Source organism: Barbus barbus (genome assembly GCF_936440315.1).
Source record: "Barbus barbus genome assembly, chromosome: 42".
NCBI classification, from domain to species: Eukaryota; Metazoa; Chordata; class Actinopteri; order Cypriniformes; family Cyprinidae; genus Barbus; species Barbus barbus.
Genome location: NC_136720.1, coordinates 3,553,203 through 3,572,115, shown reverse-complemented (window position 1 = coordinate 3,572,115; position 18,913 = coordinate 3,553,203). Strand labels below are relative to the sequence as shown.

The 18,913-nt window shown below is 37.5% G+C and overlaps 2 protein-coding genes across 2 annotated transcripts in view; one reads left to right on the top strand and one right to left on the bottom strand.

Moving 5' to 3' along the window:
* The window catches only part of LOC306861123 (uncharacterized protein), a gene marked incomplete at its 3' end in the record, with an annotated part of 730,281 nt that overhangs the window by 465,062 nt on the left and 246,306 nt on the right, over positions 1 to 18,913 (bottom strand). The window lies entirely within an intron of this gene.
* Positions 10,450 to 18,142, top strand: LOC306861613 (uncharacterized protein). The gene is made up of 3 exons (XM_079403992.1): positions 10,450 to 10,509; positions 12,702 to 12,816; positions 14,177 to 18,142. Exons 2-3 carry the CDS (start codon positions 12,732 to 12,734, stop codon positions 16,045 to 16,047), a joined length of 1,956 nt encoding a protein of 651 aa, XP_079260118.1. The 5' UTR covers positions 10,450 to 10,509; positions 12,702 to 12,731; the 3' UTR covers positions 16,048 to 18,142.

Sequence of the window (18,913 nt, the reverse complement as noted above, 5' to 3'; positions counted from 1 at the left end):
TTATCGCAGTAAATCTTACAGAGTACAGGCATTTGTAATTGAATCAATCGACTGCCACTGTAAATGCCACAGGCCGTAACTGTGTCAGAGTCAAGAATGCCTCCGATTTTGTAAATTACCTTCTATCATCTGTTAAAAGTCCCTTTCCTTATCAAATTACTGAAATTATGTTGATAAGATACATGTTCTGTTGTCTAATTATTATTATTATTTTTTTTTTTTTAGAAAAGGGGGTTCCTAATGTTTTGGCTCATAAGAGAGTGTCTGTGGATCTTTTGCCAAATGCAGTGGAGGCTGCAGGCTGGTATGACCGTGAAGCAAGATCTTCATTGACACGAGTTTCAACTTTTGGGCAGAATCCATTTCAGTCACCAGAGGACCAGTTTGCTGTGGAGAGGCAGTTATCTATGCAGTGTCCTGACATTGCATCTCTTTTTGAATGTGTTGTCAATTTCCAACAAGAAGAGTTCCAAAATGCTTTGGAAATACTAATTGATCTTGTTCGAGTTCATGCTTAATAGTGTTCCTTACTGTCCTCTGAATTAAAGGATACTCCACAAATTCTGTCATCATATACTCGCCCTCATGTTTTTTCAATCCTTTATGAATTTCTTTCTTCTGCTGAACAGAAAGGAAGATATTTAGGAGAATGTCAGTAACCAGACAGTTTCTGGTCTCATTGACTTCCATGGTATATATATATTTTCCTACTATGGAAGTCAATGAGACCAGAAACTGTCTGGTTACTGACATTCTCCTAAATGTCTTCCTTTCTGTTCAGCAGAAGAAAGAAATTTGTAAAGGTTTTGAAACAATATGAGGGTGAGTATATGATGACAGAATTTATTTTAAAGTGGAGTACCCTTTAACAAGTGAAATGGATCAAGTTCCTGTGGAATAAAAAATGTTCTTGATGGCATGCATTGTTTCTCGTTTTTATTGTTTGATTATACAGCCAGGACTGGACTTCCGTTTGGGTTCCACCCAGTAGGTGATCCTGCTTTTACACACACACACACACACACACACACACACACACACACACATATATATACTGTATATATATATATATATATATATATATATTTTTTTTCATGGTATAATTATGTAATCTGCTTATTGTGAGCCTAAATGAGTAAATTGGTATTAAATCATTATCAGGATGACTTGCCACCAACTGCTGGTGTTTTTTTAAATATATTGAAAGTAGTGTTTCATGTTGTCACTTCACATTTAATAGCCTCTTAGAATGAAATTGCTATGTAAATTCACAGTGCCTCCTTTGAGCTGCAATAGTGTGTAAAGTACATCTAAATGCAGGGTCAGATGCTGCTTCTGTGCCACCTATACTGCAAAGCTGGGTGTTTGTTCATACAGAGTTCATCAGACAGCCTGAAGCCTCTTACGTTGTTGATTTAAATTTCAAAACACAATTCGACATTTGCTCGCAGTGTTTTTTTTACGAAACCTCATAATTTTGCAGGACAATTGTCTATTACAGTATACGACACATATAGAAGGGTGCCAATACAGCTGTGGTGATATACAAAAAGTTTATTTCCATCACACTGTAAAGTGATCTAGAGGAAAAGCAGATGTGTTTTGCCTATTGGCATACATAGCCTATTACGTGTATTTGTTTTTATTTATGCTATTATAATTACACCGGGTCACCAACTAATGACAGATTGAAATCTACAGTAAATTAACACATCCTTCTTGACTCTTCAACCGAGTGTAATGGTATTTAAGAAGCCTTTAACATTATGTGCTCAACATTAAATCTGTAACATGTAGCCAACATTAAGAATAGGGTTGTGCCGGTGAGGACATTTTCCCATTGATTAGTTAACTTATGACAACACCAATGTTATTTGTTAATCTCTTCTGTAGATTTTGATCTTTATAAGTGGTTATGATATATTGTTAATTAAAAAACAACAGTAAAATAGTACAATAAAAAAACTCGCGTATAGCCTACTATAATCAAACTAATAAGACGGGTGACATAAAATACCCATATTATAACAAATAAATAAAATATATTTGGAAATCGCCCTTTAAAACGAAGGCTCGGTTTGTGGTTCACAATTATTTGATTAAAACAAAGACAAAGCCACTTATATTAAATTTTTTTTTTTTAATGTTTTTGTTAACAGAAGTTATATTGCGCTTTTAATTGCCTCCGCTATCGTCCTGTCAATCATACTCGCGGGTAATTTTCAGTAAAAATGTATTTCACCATCATCGGTACCAGTCAGTGATCCTCTCTCGCTCGGCGCTGTCTAGCGCAGCTTCACCACACAGATTTAACTCTGCACAGCTAAATAAAACGGGCTGGTGGCAGACTAATATTTAATATTTCTGATGTAAAGATTTCTGTGAAACGCGTAAAGTTGCACAGAAGAAAGCCCAACAGGACCTGCCCTGTACAGTTTAAGAATCGGTAGCCATAGTAACGTTAGAGGACTGTTATTTTGTTGAACAGACCTGAGCGACTACTGATGACGTCACATGCTCAGATTTGCTTGACCAATCGGCGGAAGGGGGCGTCTCAGGACCGCCCACATGTGGAAAACGAATTTTGAAGTCATGTATTCGTTTTATGCCTCTGAACTAAAAAACGAAAAATCAAGCCGAAATCTCATTTTTTTGTTTTTAAAAAAAAAACGAAAAAATGAATAACGGTGCCGTTTTCTCATTTCTGCTTATTTCATTTCAAATTGGAAAACAAACTATCAAAACGTACACGAATCCGTGTATCATTCGTCCTTTCCATTTTCAATTGATAAATGAAAATCTGATTGTTTTTTTTGTTATTTGATTTTGAATCAGTAACGAAAAATGAAAATTGTCTTGTATTTCATATTTTAAAATTTCGTTTTGGATCAAAAATACAAAATTGAAAAGGGTCCACACAACAGAATCTGTTTTTAATATTTAATTGCTGGGTTGTGCGTCACCCGGAAATTTTTCTGCGAACAAATAGGCGGGCTTGTGTACCCCCTGGCAGTTTTTCTGTTATTGTATTACACTATAATTGTTAATAAAGCTTAAAAAAAAGAAAAAAGTTAGCGACACTATGGCAGCGCTGGAGCCACACTCCACATTAATCATGGAGTTGTTCAAAACCGGTATGACACACGCTGAAATTTCCTGCACACTGAAGCAGATGAATATCGTAGACTGCTCGGAAAGAAGCAGAAGTTTTGTGCATCAAAAACGCACGTTTTTGGTGACTCCAAAGCGCGTCACCAAAGTTCTTGACGCGCTTTGGAGTCACCAAAAACGTGCGTTTTTGAACGCGGTTTCATGAGTTTTTTCTTCTAAACTTTATTTAAGGATGATTCTCAACTATGTTATAAAATATATAACAAAATGATTTAATATACTATTTTGTTTTATGCAATATGTCTGTAAAAATTTCCATAAACTGGTTTTCCCATTAAACACAGTGTATCTATACTGTATCTAATTTGCATATTAATGTGTTGCTGTTGGAACAGCATGTTGAAAAAAGAATTGTCATAATGGGAGTAATATATAAGAGGGTCGGACTTGTAATCCAAAGGTTGCGGGTTCGAGTCTCGGGCCGGCAGGGATTGTAGGTGGGGGGAGTGAATGTCCAGCGCTCTCTCCACCCTCAATACCACGACTGAGGTGCCCTTGAGCAAGGCACCGAACCCCTAACTGTTCCCCGGGCGCCGCAGCATGCTCCGGGTGTGTGTTCACGGTGTGTGTGTGTGTGTTCACGGCTGTGTATGTGCACGTTGGATGGGATAAATGCAGAGCTAAAGAGATAAATTCCGAGTATGGGTCACCATACTTGGCTGTATGTCACGTCACTTTCTGTATGTCACGCTACTTTTCAAACATTTTAATTGGTTGCAATCATTTAAAAAAAAACATGCACTTAACATGGGGCATAAGAAAAACTTTCCGTTGCCTGAGGGCAACACTATGAAGTAGAAGGTTAACTATGACTGTTAAGATTCATTTTAATATGCCAAAAGAAATTACTGCAGACTTTCTCCAGGTCAACTAAAACTTCCCATCCATAACACGTATGAGATGTTCACCAAGTACATGTGTGAGGGCATCATTCAAGCTCCCACTTTTGGACTGGCTTAAAGTTACTGTTTAATCCATAATGGATGCTTGAATGGCCTTACAAAACAAAATAGAACCTGTTGTATGTTTTTCTTATTTTCTTTGATGTCTGTTCTTACAAGTAACCCAAGAGTATAATATTTTTGACTATTGTTACAAATATACCCCAGCAAATTAAAATTGGTTTTGTGGTCCAGGGTCACATTTATCGTTTTTGTTTTGCTTGATTTTAATAAAGTGGTAAGACCCGGAGAAAGTCTGCAGTAATTTTTTTTTTGCCATATTAAAAATGAATCTTAACAGTCATAGTTAAATATATAACGCTGTAAAATAAAACGATATACAATTATACGAAAATAATCTATAATAGTATGAAATATTTTAAGTTATGTCTTTTATGTTCATTGTTCATTGGCCGCTTCTTATGCTGAGATTATGCAGTCAGTTAAACATGAACTCAGTACATCTCAGTTCTCACAAGGGTGCTGCTCTGTGTTCTTGCATCCTTCCGAGTTCGCTCTTCCAAGAAAGCCTTGCAGACTGGTCTCCACACAAGTCTCTTCTCTGGGTTCTTGGAATTGAGAAACGCCAATGACCTGCATACCTAATTACTGTTTGTCTGACGAGTGCATAATCTCTTAACAAAAAAGAGGTTTCAATAAGCGCCACCTGCTGGCGATAGCTGTAAATGTAAGCACAGTAAAAGCTGTCGATTACAAAAGATATTGTCTTCCGAAGACAGATATTGATTGCAATGGTCTGTTTCTTAAATGTGCATTGATTGCTTACCTCCACTGTAACTGATTTCCTCACACAAATGTTAATGATTTGATGCTAACTTAAGTTTGATCACGGTTAAAGCTAGAATGTCCACTAATGTGTTTATTTACAAAAAGGCATGAGTGAAGAAAAATGAAGCAATTTGATCTTTTATCTAATTTTTCATGAAACTGCGATTTAAATATTACTTCTATAGGCTATACAAAAAAGAAAAGAAAAAAAAGACATATGACACATGTTAAATGGTGGTAGCCTAGTTTATGAATGGTACACCCCCTTAAGCTCACATGAATAGACTGACCCAAGTCTTCAGCAGCCAATGACACCGACGCGTTCAAACTGATTTTTCACGCGTCAACAACACGTTAAATACGCGTATTTCACGCGTAAACAACACGTATTTCACGCGTATTTCACACGTTGATTTGTCCATACGTAAACACATCATTGTTGACGCGTTAAAATTCACATGTTTTTGGCCCCAACGGCCTTCCATAGTTTTGTCCGACTCCAAACGCACGTATTCGACGCCCATTTCCTGTTATGATAAACGCACGTCAAAAACACGTGTTTTTGGTGACTCCAAAGCGTGTCAAGAACGCGCGTTTCATAGGAAATCACACGTCGAAGACGCGCGTTTTGATACACAATAATAATCCCAAAGCGCGCGCTAAGAACGTGTCAATGCGCATTTGCTGTCAATGCGCACGCTTTTGACGTGTCAGTGTGCAATCAGACGCCCGAGCAGGCGTTTATGAATACTTTGGGTTTCCATAGTTTTCTCTTTAGGTCGTTTCCAGCACAAAATATTCTGACGCTTCTTTCCGAGCAGTCTACGATATTCATCTGCTTCAGTGTGCAGGAAATCTCAGCGTGTGTCATACCGGTTTTGAACAACGCCTATTTGCTCCAAGAAAAATTTCCGGGTGACGCACAACCCAGCAATTAAATATTAAAAACAGATTCTGTTGTGTGGACCCTTTTCAATTTTGTATTTTTGATCCAAAACGAAATTTTAAAATATGAAATACAAGACGGTCCGTGTAACGGTTTGCAGTTCTTTGTTCAATTTGCAGCATCAAAATTAACCAGATAAAATTTGGCTTCAAACTTTCATTTTTCGTTTTTTTCAAATACCTCACAAACTAATAATTGTCTCTCTGTTTGATTTTCCAGTCTAGAAGTTTAGGTTGTGGCATCCGAATAAGATTTTTGAACAAACATAAAACATGACTCGTTATTCTGATTTTCCATTTTTGTGTTTTGCGCTCGCGGTTGGTCCCTACCATTACTGCTGGGGGACGGAATGGGGGATTACTTTAAGCCTGCAGCGGACCAAGAGCGCTGCCGCTTTAATAAGTTGCAATAAGTTATTGGCTACTGTGACTCAGTGGCGGAGCGGGGGGGGGGGGGGGGGGGGGGGGGGGTGGGGGTTCACGAGCGCGAAGGTGCGAGCGGCAAAAATGATGTCATCACTCAGCTTGTATGAATTTGAATTTATATAGAATTTTTTATTTTTTTTACTGAGTAACTATCATCATTTTCCCAGATAGTGTATAGATTTTTAGGCATTCTATTATCTCAAACAGCCTGAAAAATAGTGCATTTAGCTGACGTAATTGGGAAAAAAATCTCCCTGGGGGAGTATGCCCCCAGACCCCCCTAGGTTTGGGCTAAGCCCCGAATGTTTACATCGTCTGGCTCCGCCCCTGCTGTGACTGTTAACTGTGACTTTACAGATTTTCTGTACGATGTGTTAGTGGAGTGCGCTTGATGATAACGAAAGTATAATCCGCAGGTTAGTAGAGGAACTGCAGCTGATACAACTCATCCATCTTTTGGCCTTCTTGTATGATGTGTGTCCACGCCCAGTCGTTGACAATGACGTAGATTCCGTAGCCTCTTCTGTCAAGAGCACGCACCGCCACCTACTGTTCCAAGTGCAAATGCCTCTCCTGACATTTCTTCAGATCTTTTTTCTGATCTACTGGACTGCTTGTGCAATATTAACTTTTTTTTCTTTCTCTAACTTTTTCTTTTCTTTCATATATCGTTCTGGTATTAAACACACCAGATAAGCAGATAAGGGATTACTAGAAACTATATTGGTGCTGGTTGGAGCTAGAGCACCTCTGTTTTAAACCTTTTGCTAACTCATCTGCAGCTTCTTTTCTAGAAATCCCTTCATGTGCTGGTACCCAGTAGAATCTGGCTGTCCTTTAAAGGCATACCTATTTCTTTAATCAGATCTTTTCTGAGTGATTTCCAAGGATTGTTGTTAATTATGATGCTGAAGCAGAACATATCACTACTATGTAATGCTTTGTTTAATCTATGTTAATCTATGTTTATTCTTGGTCACAGTGTTTATCTTTAACCCTAGGTAAACACACCTGAAAAGAACAGAGACAGTGCTCAGCTAGATCTTCAAATATAAATTAAAATGTATAACATGAGCATACATAAAAATGAGAAGTGCATTTATAGAACATAAGGCACTTGCATTGGTAATTACACACACAAAATATTGGATAAGAAGTAGAGATCACAGTCCTCTAATGGTTTAACAAAAAGAAGGGGAACAAATGTGAGCACAGCTGTCATTTATACGGCATGTGAAGGCATGAGATTTGGTGGATGGATGGACTAAAAGGGCTTAGCACTTGCTCTAAAGATGCAGCACAGAAACAAAGAACACTTTTAAATATCACCTGATTTAGCTAGGAATCAGAATATTATTTGAAAACTACAGTGTGTTGGAGCAGGAATGTAACTAAACTCTGAACGTCTGTGGCCTGGATTAGACGGCATTTCTTAAATTTGGAATATACGCATATTCCTGTTGTTCTTCATGGCTGTATATTCTGTCCCCTTACCTTAAACATACCCCTATACACATAAAACAACTTTGTGCATTTTTTTTTTGGTTTAACAAATATATGAATAAAATAAATAAATAAAACATCCTTCTGTATAAACTTGATTCCCCATGGGGACCTAATTTAGGTTCCTAGGGAGACCCATGAGTCAGTGCTCATTCAAGTTGCAGTCCCCATCAGGATAGAAAAACCCGAACACACACACACAAAATATAGCCTATATATTCTCTCTCCATATAGGCGGAGGTTGACCAAACTGTTAGTGTAATCGTTTAACAACGCACATTAGATACCAGTCTTTTTAGGCAAGTATACCAGGTAATGAGTGTCACGTCATGAAATGTTTTTAAAACGACTGAAACCGTCTAACGTGATCACAATTTAATAAAAATATTGTAAGTTAGGCCTATTAATTGTAATGATTATTTCAAACAACGAATAAATTGATAAAGCGAGCAAACAACAAAGTATCAAGGGAGCTTTTTGAAACTCCGAATCAGACCACTGTTTCGAAGCGCTTCAATCGGATCGCGAATCAGTTGTTTAAACGGGACTTTAAAGCCCGTATTGCAAATTATTTGATTTAAACGGGACATTAAAGCAGGTCGAATCATTTGATTTAAACGGGACATTAAAGCATTAAAGGTCCCCCCGGCAAATCGCACCCTGCCTATACATAAAGCGGCAGCGCTCTTGGTCCGCTGCAGGCTTAAAGTAATCCCCCATTCCGTCCCCCAGCAGTAATGGTACGGACCAACCGCGAGCGCAAAACACAAAAAATGGAAAATCAGAATAACGAGTCATGTTTTATGTTTGTTCAAAAATCTTATTCGGATGCCACAACCTAAACTTCTAGACTGGAAAATCAAACAGAGAGACAATTATTCTTTTGTGAGGTATTTGAAAAAAAAACGAAAAATGAAAGTTTGAAGCCAAATTTTATCTGGTTAATTTTGATGCTGCAAATTGAACAAAGAACTGCAAACCGTTACACGGACCCAAGACAATTTTCATTTTTCCTTTCTGATTCAAAATCAAATAACAAAAATAACAATCAGATTTTCATTTTTTGATTTTCATTTATCAATTGAAAATGGAAAGGACGAATGATACACGGATTCTGAAGGACTATGTAACATGAACCTTGATAGTTAGATTGAAACCAAGATATGTTTTAGGTTAAGTTAAACTGTTCTAATATTCGCCTAAATGGTTATGTTGTACATGCTTGGTTTATAAGACATGGTTCAGTAAATGGGTAAAGTATAAAAGAGGATAACTAAACAAGAAAACAAAACTATTTTTGTTGATGCTTATATTACTGTACAATTGTTATGGAAGTACAGGTGTTATTAAGTTAGGGGGAGATGTTGTGTTCTATTATAAAGTTTGTTGGTTAAGAAGTACCACTAGAGGGAGCTGTTGTAAGTGATTGTCATGCATACATGTAAGTGAAGGAGAGAAGTGAGGTGACGAACGTGTAAAGAGAAGTGTGTTCTTATTTCTCATTTATGCTGGTGACATAGCAGAGTGGCATCTGGATGAAAAATTACTGTCCAGCTCACTGGCACTGGATCTTAGAATGAGATGGGACTGCCTTCTTGGACTTTTCTAAAATTAGAATCAACTAGTGGGATGTCTGGGTTTATTGCCCTTGTGGTGCAATGTCTGATGAGAAGTCTTTGTAAACCTCTGGAAGCCATTCAGGCAGCTCTACTTGCACACAGGTGTCCACCTGTTACGAAGGGGGTTTATAAAAATTTCAAAATTGAAGAAGTAATAAGATGACGAAACTAAATATTTCAACATATATCTCACTGTACCATAACAACATTCTGTACGTTTTAAATCTCAAAAATGGCTCTTTACTGCAAAATAGCATTTGTTGAAACAAAGCTGCCAAAATGTCCCATTTTCCTCCCTAATTCCTCCACATTGGGATACTTTTTGCCTATGCAATTAGTGAATCAAAAATGGGTGTTTGCTGACAAAATAGCTGACAAATATATGACAATTTCATGTGCAAAAACCTTTACGAACATTATAAGTGAAAAATAGAAAAAAGAACTGCACTCTGTTAATCTCCCTTTATTCAAAAATGTAAAAGTATTTTTAGCAACGTTTGGGTCAAAGATCTTCGTCAGGCAAACACTATAATATAACATTATAAGTGAACCTTTCACTGTGTCTACACCAGACACGACTGCTGTTGTGGGGCACCACTCGTTATATAAAATATAAATATATAATAATAAAAACAAATCTAAAATTATATATACGTCATGAGAAAATTTGGCAAGGACAATTAAAAAAATTCAAGCACATTTCCAACCTTATTGCGTCAAGCATTTTCCAAACTTTGTATGAATTGTATATTAATAACATACTTTAACACGTTACCACTGTTGCATTTTTGTTTTTAAAATAGTCTCTTTTTTTGTACAGTAGTACAGTTTTTGCTATGGATCTAGTAGAAATGCATCAAACTAAACTGAAAAAAGCCCTGGTATAAATGATTTCTGCAGTGGAACATTACAGCTTTGTCTTTAACGGACAGAATAGGTCACACTCTTCCACTGATCATCACTGGACAACTCCTCTGGCATCTGTTTTATTGTATTTTGCATGTGTATTTCTATTCACTTTTTTTTTTTTACAGTGGCGCGTGAACAGAACTTTTATTTTGGAGAGGCGACATGACGTCATAAGGCTGCACCGCCGTCATTCTGCTGTAGAAAAGGTTTGTGTTTTAACGCATGCAAGGTGTTTACAATCATACAAACCGTTCAGTCAGTCGTATATGCTTTACATGCGGTGTCAAATTCATCTTTATTACTGAAAGTAACAATATTTTTACGTAACCTCTATGAACGGCATTGTTTGTGAGTAAGACGCATCCTCTCACACAAAAGGTGCGTCTCTGTATCATAAATCGGTTTATTTTAAAACAGATTCGGCCACCGGCGAGTAGTGATGGGAGAAATGTTTTTAACTAGTGTCCGTGTTCAGCTGTAATTATGCAGACTGAGAGATCGGCCGCATATTTATTAATTTGGAAATACATACAGATGCACCTCATTTATCTGGTTATTTTATTATTGCGTGGCTTTATAACAGCATAATAGCGTGGCATAAGATTCATATTTCCTTAAAGTTACTAACAATATTTAAGTGTTTTTTTATTTTTATCCACATGCTTTTATGTAGCAAACCACATCATTTATCATTTATGAAGTAGGCTAGTATGTGACAATTCCTCCATTCAAAACTACATGCGTTGGATATTAACCTGTCTTTACCTCGATCCACAACTGTTTTCATGTTTTGTGATAGTTGTTCAAGAGTCCTAAACAGTTAAACTGTCCACTATTCTCCAGGCCGTACACGTTCTCAGGTTTTCCAGCATCTCATGCATATTTAACACCTTTTCAACAACGACTGTATGATTTTGAGATCCATCTTTTCACACTAAGGACAACTTGAGGGACTCAAACACAACTGTTACAAAAGGTGAAAACATTTATTGATGTTCAAGAACGGAACACAATGCATTGAGACCAGGGGGTGCAAACTTTAATTTGTTTTCATTTTGCACTGCCCTTCAGAAGCTAATACTTACACATTTCCCAGATTTTCAGTGATTTATTTATTTTTTGATCGTCTGCATTCAAGAAATATTGTGGAAAACTGATGTAGAGTAAAACCACAATAATACCAAAATCATGTAGTGATAAAGTTTCATATTTAATGAATGTTGCACAGGTTTTTAGTGATAAGAAAATTATTATCTGCAGTAGAAGTAACAACTGAACATGGACACCAGGGGGCTGTTTCATAAAACAAGTTTACCAAATAATCCAGGCTTATTTCATTTAGTCTGATTTATTTTGAACCAAATCTGAAATAACCCAGGTTAACCATAACGCCAGAACATTTTGAAACCGTAATTTCAGTGAGTTGCTTAGCAAAAAAAAAATTTTTTTAAGAGCGATTTGCAAAATATTGCACATTGCCATCAACTGCTGCTCAAAATTGTGTAAATTCAACTTTTACAATGTGTACTGAACAAATTGCAAATGTTTATATGAAGTTGTAATCTTATAAATGTATCTACAAATCAAAAACGACCAATTAATGAAATATGAAGTCTCTGTATAATTTGTCTAATAATTTGATGGGCTAGTTTTTTGGAAGGGCTTGGCTAATCAGACCATTTAAGACTATTAAGGCCGTGTTCACACTTGGCGTCTTTTTCGAAGCTGCCGGCGTCTGTTTTACATTATAATCCTATGGAGTAAACCGTGTTTTCAAAAAAGTCCGGAGCGCTTTTTAAAAGGGCACCGCCGGCGTCTTTTTCTGCAGCTCAGAGCGTTTTTTCGAGTTGAAAAAAATTCTACTTTTCTGAAAAAACCGCCTTACGTCAAGCGCCTTTTTGACAGCTGACCAATGACAAGCGAGTAGCGAGATCTGTCATTTCCATAACAACAAGAAGAAAAATGGAGAAGGTGCCGGTATATAGACTGATTGTACTAGTTTCTTCCCCGAATAATATCGTGCACCCACAAACGTCGTTGTGAATCGACATTTTCTTCCCCGTTAACTTCAAAAGCCAACTTTTTACTCTTTCTTGACATTTCTGCAGTACACAGGCTAGGCTACTGTTGCAGCTGTTGCTATGGCAACAAAAGACGCTCTCAGCTGCTATTTGTAACAGACGCTGCCAGCTTTGTTTTTCATTAAAAAAATGCTCTTGTCAACTTTTTCTATTCAAAAAAAGACGCCAAGTGTGAACACGGCCTAACTGTCACTCTGATTGACCTCCCTGGCCAGTGTGCTGAACTCGGGAGCTGATTGAGAGGCATCCAAAGATTTGATTTTTCTTCCTGTTAAGCAATGTTATCTTAAACACGTAGTTTGTGTCCAAACACACAGAGAAACTCCAGTTGACGTACTATTTTAAAGATGGCGTTTATTAAAGAGGAAAGTGAAGACATGATGATTGAAGAGGACTTCAGAGTGAAACAAGAAGATGCTGAGGAACAAGCAGGTTGGTTTTTACTCTTAAGTGAACTCGTTAATTTTTTTCCTTATTGAAATGTTTCACTTTTCAGAAATAAATGATATTTTTTTAAAAATACTATATGATTTGCCTGATTAAAGTGATTTTGTTTTTATATAGATCATGTGTGCAGACATGTTGAGATCGCAGTACTAACCAGGACCAAATTTTGCCTTCATTTTTACAATGTGTCATGCATTAAATTATGAAAAATAATAAGTACTCTTAAAAAAAAAAATAGTGTAACATTTTTAACTATATAATGATAACGATTCATTTCTATCACTTAATTATGCAACAGTTTTTCTAACAGAAATCTGTGCTGGGGTGACAATATAGTTTAAAGGCTGGGAAAAATATATTTTTTTCTCAATTCACTGATGGCAAGTGCTTTTGTATTCTGTCTTGTTTTTGAAAGCCTGGTTTTATTTTGTAGTTTTATTTAAAAATGAGCAACTACGTTACTAAATGCATGTACGCTTCACTGCTGGTTGAACTTTTATTTATTTATTTTTAATTGAAATTTCTAAAAGGAGAGGAGAAAAGAAGCGTAGGGAAAACTACAGCATCATTTTATCCATGTTATCAAAATATGATTTATTATAGGCCTCAACCCAAGTGAGTGAAAATCCATTACCATCTCAACCGTTTGAGCCAAAAATGACACATACTTTGCAGAAACAACACAAAACCAAAGATTTGTACCAAAAACAAATAATATTACTGATAACATTAAAATTGAAGTGGTTATTATTAAAATAACAGAACAAGTTGTGAGTGAAGTTACATATTACAGATTTGTGAGATTAATAGTGATTCCGTATTTTTATGTATTGACATCCATTGTATTTTAAAGGGAAGCTACAGCCAAAAATTACTCAACCTGCCATCCCATATGTACCTGACTGACTTTCTTTAGATGAACACATACAAAGATTTTTAGAAAAACAATCCCAACTCTGTGAGTCTTTATAATGCAACCCAAAAAGCCCACAACAACTATGATGGCAACCCATACAACTCCAGTCTTCTGAAGTGGACCGAAAATTAATGATGTTTTAAACTTACAAAACTATAAAACATTGCTTCTGGCCAACTGTCATACATTCGTGCGTTCTCACTTGACGTAAAGTTAACACATTGTTAAGTGTAATGATGTGAAGCACATTGCATGCATGCTTGTGCGAGAAGAGATGTCCTTTTGAAAGTTCTGAGATTACAGGAAACCTCTATTTTTCAGTAAGTTTTGATGCTTTAATTCTGTTTATATGTTGTTTTTGATGTCTATTCTGTGACATTAAAATGGTGTTAACTTGCATAGTATTTTTTACTTGTTTTTCCATTTTAGATCTGATCATACTGAAAGAAGAAAGTCACGAACCGAATGAAATGGAAGAGAAAGATAAGTGTAAGAAGCTTAATGATTTCATAATTGGAGAAAAATCCCATCAGACTGGAAATACGTCCTCACGAAAAAGAGCTCAAAAGACAGAATCTAACAGTTATTTTACCTGCTGTCAGTGTGGAAAGAGTTTCAATCAAAAACAAAACCTTGAAGTCCACATGAGAGTTCACACTGGAGAGAAACCTTTCACCTGCCAACAGTGTGGAAAGTGTTTCACTCAAAAAGGAAACCTTAAAAGTCACTTGAGAATTCACACCGGAGAGAAGCCTTACACCTGCAAACTGTGTGGAAAGAGCTTCACAGCAGAACCAAACCTTAAGTATCACATGAACATTCACAATGGAGTGAAGCCGTTCACTTGTGATCAGTGTGGAAAGAGTTTCACCCGTAAAGTAACCCTTAATTACCACACAAGAAGTCACTCGGGAGAAAATGGTTTAATATGTGATCACTGTGGAAAGAATTTCAGTCATAAAGTAAGCCTCAAGACTCACATGAGGCTTCACACTGGAGAGAAGCCTTACACATGCCCTCAATGCGGAATGAGTTTCACATACAAAGCATCCCTTGATTCTCACATGGGAAGTCACGCTGGAGGGAATCCTTACACCTGCAAAGTGTGTGGGAAGAGCTTCTCGCTAAAAGGAAATCTCAAGACTCACATGAGAATTCACACCGGAGAGAAGCCATTCATGTGTGTTCAGTGTGGACGACGTTTCACACGTAAAGTAACCCTTAATTGCCACATGAGGATTCACTCAAGAGAGGACTGTTTTATATGTCATGAGTGTGGAAAGAGTTTCCCAGACATGAAACACCTGAACAGACATGTAATAATTCACTCCGGAGAGAAGCCTTTTAAATGCCCGCAGTGTGGAAAGGGATTCCAATTCAATAAAAACTGTAAGACTCACATGAGAATTCACACCAGAGAAAAAACTTTCAAATGCCATCACTGTGGGAAGAGTTTCAGTTATAAAGTAAGCCTTAAGACTCACATGAGACTTCACACTGGAGAGAAGCCTTACACTTGCCCTCAGTGTGGAAAGAATTTCACATATACAGCAACGCTTAACGCCCACATGAGAAGTCACACTGGAGAGAGGCCGTTCATATGTGGTCAGTGTGGAAAGAGTTTCACACGCAAAGGAAACCTTAATTACCACTTGAGGATTCACTCAAGAGAGAACTGTTTTAAATGTTATCAGTGTGGAATGAGTTTTACAGACAGGAATCACCTTAAGAGTCATGTAATAACTCACACCGGAGAGAAGCCTTTCATGTGCCATCACTGTGGAAAGAATTGCACAAACAAAGCGAATCTTGAGGTTCACATAAGAGTACACACTGGAGAGAGGCCTTTCACCTGCCCTCAGTGTGGGAAGAGTTTTACACTTAAAGGGAATCTTAAGACTCACATAAGAGTTCACACGGGAGAGAAGCCTTTCGCATGTCTTCAGTGTGAGAAGAGTTATGCATATCAACGAGACTTGAAACGTCATTTGCAAACTCATTCTGAAAAGAAATTACAGTGTTCCGAGTGTGGAAAGGGATTTCAGAAAAATAGCAATTTCCAAAATCACCTGCACATTCACTCCGGAGGGAGGCGATTTCATTGTCATCAGTGTAATAAAAAATTTATTTTGCCATCACACTTACAGATACACTTGAAGAGTCATGCAGATGTGAGACGCTATTTGTGTTCCTTGTGTGGCAAGAGGTTTAAATGGCTCAGCAGTTTAAAATGGCACCAGAAAATACGGATCTGTGTGAAACTGAAAATTTCACCTCAGCTGAATGCGGGCCAAATCTGATTGTCCAGCTTCATGACCATTCGCCTCTGTATATTTCTCTCTTGAGACTTCTTATTTCCTTTTGTCGTGTACATATGAAGTTTTGTGGCCACACCTCACCATCTCCTTTGCTATATAAAATATCGAGTGGTTACGGTAGACATCCTCTAAATTTTATTCTATAGAGGCGTCGCTCCATTTCATATATTTATATCTTGGAATGTCTTGCTGTGAATTGCTACAATATACAGTATAAGAAAGACTAAAAATAAAAGGGCAAACTGAATGAAAAACTGAAAAATGCAGTTAAAGATATGTTATCTGGACTTTAACATGGATGTTTGGGATCATCTGGTGACATCTGGAAGCAAATTTGTGTAAAAGCAGTCACTCTTCTGTGTTTTTTTAGCGTATATAATGGACACTGTTAACACAACATTACAAAAAATGCATTAAAGGGGTCATATGATGCAATTTCAAGTTTTCCTTTCTCTTTGGAGTGTTACAAGCTTTTCATGCATAGTAGATAAGATCCCTGAAGTTGCAAAGACTGAAGTCTCAAAACCAAAAAGATTGGGCTTGTTCGACTTCATGCGGCGCCGCAAAGATCGGCTACCGCCTGACAAAAGCAATGCATTCTGGTTAGGACATTTGTCTGACTTTGATCGCCTTACGATCACATGTGCCATCAAAGTACCGCGAGACCAGCCGCCGAGGTCAGGTGGTGCAGTTGCTCAAAATCAGCTGCGGGAGCCTTGATGACGACACACTTTATTCTCATTGGTTAGATTCTATGATGACAAGCACGAGGTGTGTTGCGAGTGGTTATTCTAACAATTCATTTCCAATAATGCTCACAAATCTGTGTTTTTATAACAGTAAAGCTGTTTTAGTGTAGTCCCACTGTTATCATGAGTCATTTTTATCAAAAACACTGATAAAAGCATATATACCCACACTTTAATGGAATTTAGTAGCCTATATGTTTATGCTGAACTTTATTTTTGAACAGATTGCGCTGTATTAAGCAGTAGATAAAAAGTGACTCTGCCACGCCCCCTAAAACGGCTCATTCAAACGTCTACATCACGATGTGGGGAGATTTTCATAACACCGCCCAATTGTTTACGCAAAGAAAGGGGGCGTGATTTTTATTCTCGCTGTAGTATTGTTGCTGCCGCTGGCGCCATGTTGTGGAGACGCTGTGTTTCATGGTGAAAGTGAATCTACTTTGTTTGGGCTTTCAAAAGAGGACACAACTAGAAATCAGTGGTTAAATTGTATTTACAACACTGTTCCAGAATAGTACAACGCAAATATACGAGTGTGTGCGGTGCAATTTACGGAGGACTATTTCCTGAACCTGGAGCCTACAAGGCTGGCTTGCACAAAGGCTGTTTCTATAAAGTGGGGCAAGGACAGTCTGATGCTTCCGACTCGCGTCCTGGATGTACGTTTCTGCTACTGACTATTCAAATGCGAGTTTTGAGCTGTGTAGGGTAGTGCTTGTTGTTTGTCTTTTCTCCGATCACAAATGCAGACATGCTAATGTTTACACGGCGCGATGTGACGCGTGAAAAGACAGTCTAAATCATCATAATCAGTAATTATGTCCCCACTGGATGCAACAAATGCCTCATTTGTCATGGGTTTTATTGTTTTAGTCTTGTCGCGCCGGGAAACGCCATCACTATGTGGTGAGGGGCGTAACATTTCCGTCTCACGCTTGAGGTATTCGGCCAATCACAACGCACTGGATAGCTGGCCAATCAGAGCATGCCTAGCTTCTCAGAACGTCGAGCTTTGTAAAAATCGACGCGTTTCAGAAAGGCGGGGCATAGAGGAGCAACAATAATGTACAGTATGTAGAAAATAATATTTTTTGAACTTTAAACCACATAAAAATTTCATTACACCAAATACACAAAATATTGTTATTTTTAGCAACGTCATATGACCCCTTTAAAGGTTAAAGTATACATCAGCTTTGATGCAGATGCCTAGTATACTCCTTTTGATAGCATGTGAACACAGGTGCACTAGAAAGTTTAATTTCTGTCCAGTGTCTGCACTATTTCTCTCCGGAAGTTATTAGTAATAAAAATATGTAGGCATCTTTTGTGTCTCCAGTAATTTGTTTGTTGCTCTCTCAGCTTGTTTTCTTTTTCAAATGTGAAACAATTGCCTGGGCCACTTTGTGAACAAGCTAGTGACCAAGTGCAAAAAAAAACCACACAAAACGCATGAGCTGAGTGTGCAGTGTATGCTGTTAGAAGAAAATGGCACATACTAGATATACACATACTATGCTGATGATGAAATTTGTCACACACCGTCTGTAAACCCTACTGTACACTTAAAACCCAAAGTACAATGTGGTAGATTTATAGAATCTACTTCATAGATTTACAGAAGTAGTTGTTAAGAATGCTTCTTTTTTCATGTGGTAGCATGCAATTCATTTTCTTATTTTTTTGTGCTTCACACAATATCCACATCCCTGCCTTCTTGTCTCAGCTGGAATGCATATTGCTTGCTGTTATGTGAATACCTGGCTAAAAAGCTGTTGGCCTCATGAGTATACAGGGTATGCACGTGACGTCACCCACCGTCAGCTGGAGTGACTACAGTTCCACCCACTCAGTGGCAAAAAACCTGAATGACAGCATTGGTTTTCAGCGTGAAAGCTGCGACAGGACACACAAAACACATCTAAAACAACAAATAGATTTGACAAGAAATCTGAGGTATATTTTACAGACTGCTGAAAGCTACAGAAAAGAGAAGCAAATGGAACCTTGCAATTCAAAGAAACAAATGGACTCTAGGCAGCGAAACACAGATTTGCAGTTATAATTTAATGTTAATGTTGAATTTTGCTGCAAAA